The 2,271-nt window shown below is 43.2% G+C and overlaps 1 protein-coding gene across 1 annotated transcript in view; it reads right to left on the reverse strand.

The window, feature by feature from the left end:
- CTLA4 (cytotoxic T-lymphocyte-associated protein 4) overlaps window positions 1-2,270 on the reverse strand; it is a 4,092-nt gene extending 1,822 nt beyond the window's left edge. The window contains exons 1-3 of the mRNA XM_009869821.1: window positions 2,213-2,270; window positions 674-1,024; window positions 76-185 (exon numbers count right to left, since the gene is read on the reverse strand). Of these exons, the coding sequence (XP_009868123.1) occupies window positions 76-185; window positions 674-1,024; window positions 2,213-2,270 (519 nt within the window). The remainder of the gene's footprint in view (window positions 1-75; window positions 186-673; window positions 1,025-2,212) is intronic.
- Window position 2,271: the final 1 nt, after the last annotated feature.

Here is a 2,271-nt window from a genome sequence, read left to right on the forward strand (position 1 = left end):
CTCATTTCTTTCTCTTTGTTCTCATCACACAAAGGGGTATTATTGGCAGGATAGGACCGAGTTGATGGGACTTACCGCTTTGCCCACAAGAATGGCTGAGATGATGACACTGTAAAGAAAAAGTCCTGAGGCAGTAGCTCCTAATACCCAGAGATATATGGCAGGGTCTTGACAAGGTTCTGGATCTAAAACATAATATCACACAAGTCATGTCACACATGGGCCTCATAAGGAAGCCCCCTGAGTCAGTAGTCAGCCTCTGCACTGCTTTTCTGTAGCATGTGCTGTCCCAGGATAGTACTAGGACTGACCTCTGAGTCCCTGGCTACCCAACCTCTGATGGAAATAGGCTTTATCTGTAGAAGAACATAGGCCTTACTCTCCGCTGTTTCTGCGTTACATATCTAACTGCCTAGGCATACATGTACACCGTATGGTATTGCTTCTGCTGTCAGACTTCCATAAGATGCTAAATCCCTTGCATGGCTATGACTATGCCTGCTTTAGGTGTGTGCAGGGAGATCTGAAAGGAATAAGAGCTAATCGTAATTCTCAGAGCTTGAATCAGTGTTCAGCCTCACTTCTTACAAACAGAACTTTGAAGACCTTTGAGACATAATAGCAACCCCCTTAACCTGAGAATATTACTGTACTGTAAAGCTGCTTGGCTTACCAATGACATAGAGTTGTGTCCCATTTCCCTTGTTCATTAAATAGGGTGGAGGGTACATCCGCTCCATCTTGCAGATATAAAGACCAGTATCATTAACTTGCAGGCCAGTGAGGGTGAGGGTCACGTTGTTTCGGCTAGGGCTAACATGGCACTGAATTACATCTTCCACAATGAACATTTTAAACTCCGTTGTGTAGGTTGAAGCACACATTTCAGTGAACCTGTCACCCGTCTGTTTAAGCAGAGTCACTCGAATTTCCTTTGCATTCCCAATATGCTTGTATTTACACACCAAGCTGGCGACTCCTTGCCTGTTGGCCAGCACCATTGCTGGCTGGGTCACTTCCATTACTGTAAGGAAGTAAAGAGCATGATGGTCAGCAAACTTTCAGGGAATGTTCTGCAGTCATTTATTTGCAGCCTGCGCAATAGGAGGGGAGTCCTACCACCTCCTATTATCCATGAGTAATTCATGGAAGTGCTGCTAAATCCTTCCGAGAAAAGAACTCCAAGACCATGATCATCATAGACACTGCATTAATATACATAAAAAACCCTCTAGAAGTACTTTAATTACTATAAATGATATTATAAATCTCAGCAATTACTTGCTGCTTAAATAGCAGGTTATTTGACCCACTTAATGGAGCAATGACCTCTATACTTCAGCTTCCCTCAAAACTTCTTAATGTACATAAGAGAGCAAATAAAATAGACTTCAGATTGTAAAATTGATATTTGTAATTTAAAATTAGGCATTTAAACCACAATTTCTGCCTGGCAGAAATAAGCATGTTCACATTTAGAAACAAACAGGCTGACAGCCTGGGTGCAACATGGGACAGAACCATTAGGGTAACAGTAAAACTGAATGGAAAACCTGTTTGCGTATTTTTGTTTCTAGCTATTCCCAAGCTACAGTACAGCAACAGTGCGTACCCTGAGCCACAGTATAGCAACACACAGCAAAGCCTGATAAACATACTGCACAAAATCATTACAAACCTTAAGGTGAAACTGGCACACCATGTACATGCCCACTGGCTGCTTTTTACAATATCTGTACACTATCCTGCTACACAATGGGAAAGCACTATCTTATGCTTTAATAATCTGTGAAGACTCAGTATTATTTGTTCGATTTCATTTTATACCAGGTCATTCTGGGGCAGGGCTTATCTTCTTCAGTTGTGCCGTGCAAGAATTTGGGATGAAAAGGAGCAGAATTTCTCCATCCATTCAAACTTCCACCTTACCAGCTGCCAACAACTTCAGTCACAGGCCTGGTTCATTGAAATCTTTCTTCCTGAGCTATTCTGAATCCTGACCAGTCTCTCTACAGATGCTACTGTGTTAAAGTCTGTGTCTGCTTTTCCAGTTACCTTGCAGTGCCTCAAGACCTGGCTCCCAGACTATCCTATGGAGGGAGGGGCTCATGTCATCTCCCTCTCCCTCTTGTACCCAGTCTATCTTCTGCAAAGCTGTGAAATCGAAAAAATGTAGACACCCCCAGCTACCTTGCCTCCTTGATCTACCCACCTTCGGCACTGGCAGTGGCTGTGCAGAGGGAGCCCACGGTGACCAATATTAAGAGCATT

The sequence above is a fragment of the Apaloderma vittatum genome, unplaced genomic scaffold (assembly GCF_000703405.1).
Source record: "Apaloderma vittatum isolate BGI_N311 unplaced genomic scaffold, ASM70340v1 scaffold40525, whole genome shotgun sequence".
NCBI lineage: Eukaryota > Metazoa > Chordata > Aves > Trogoniformes > Trogonidae > Apaloderma > Apaloderma vittatum.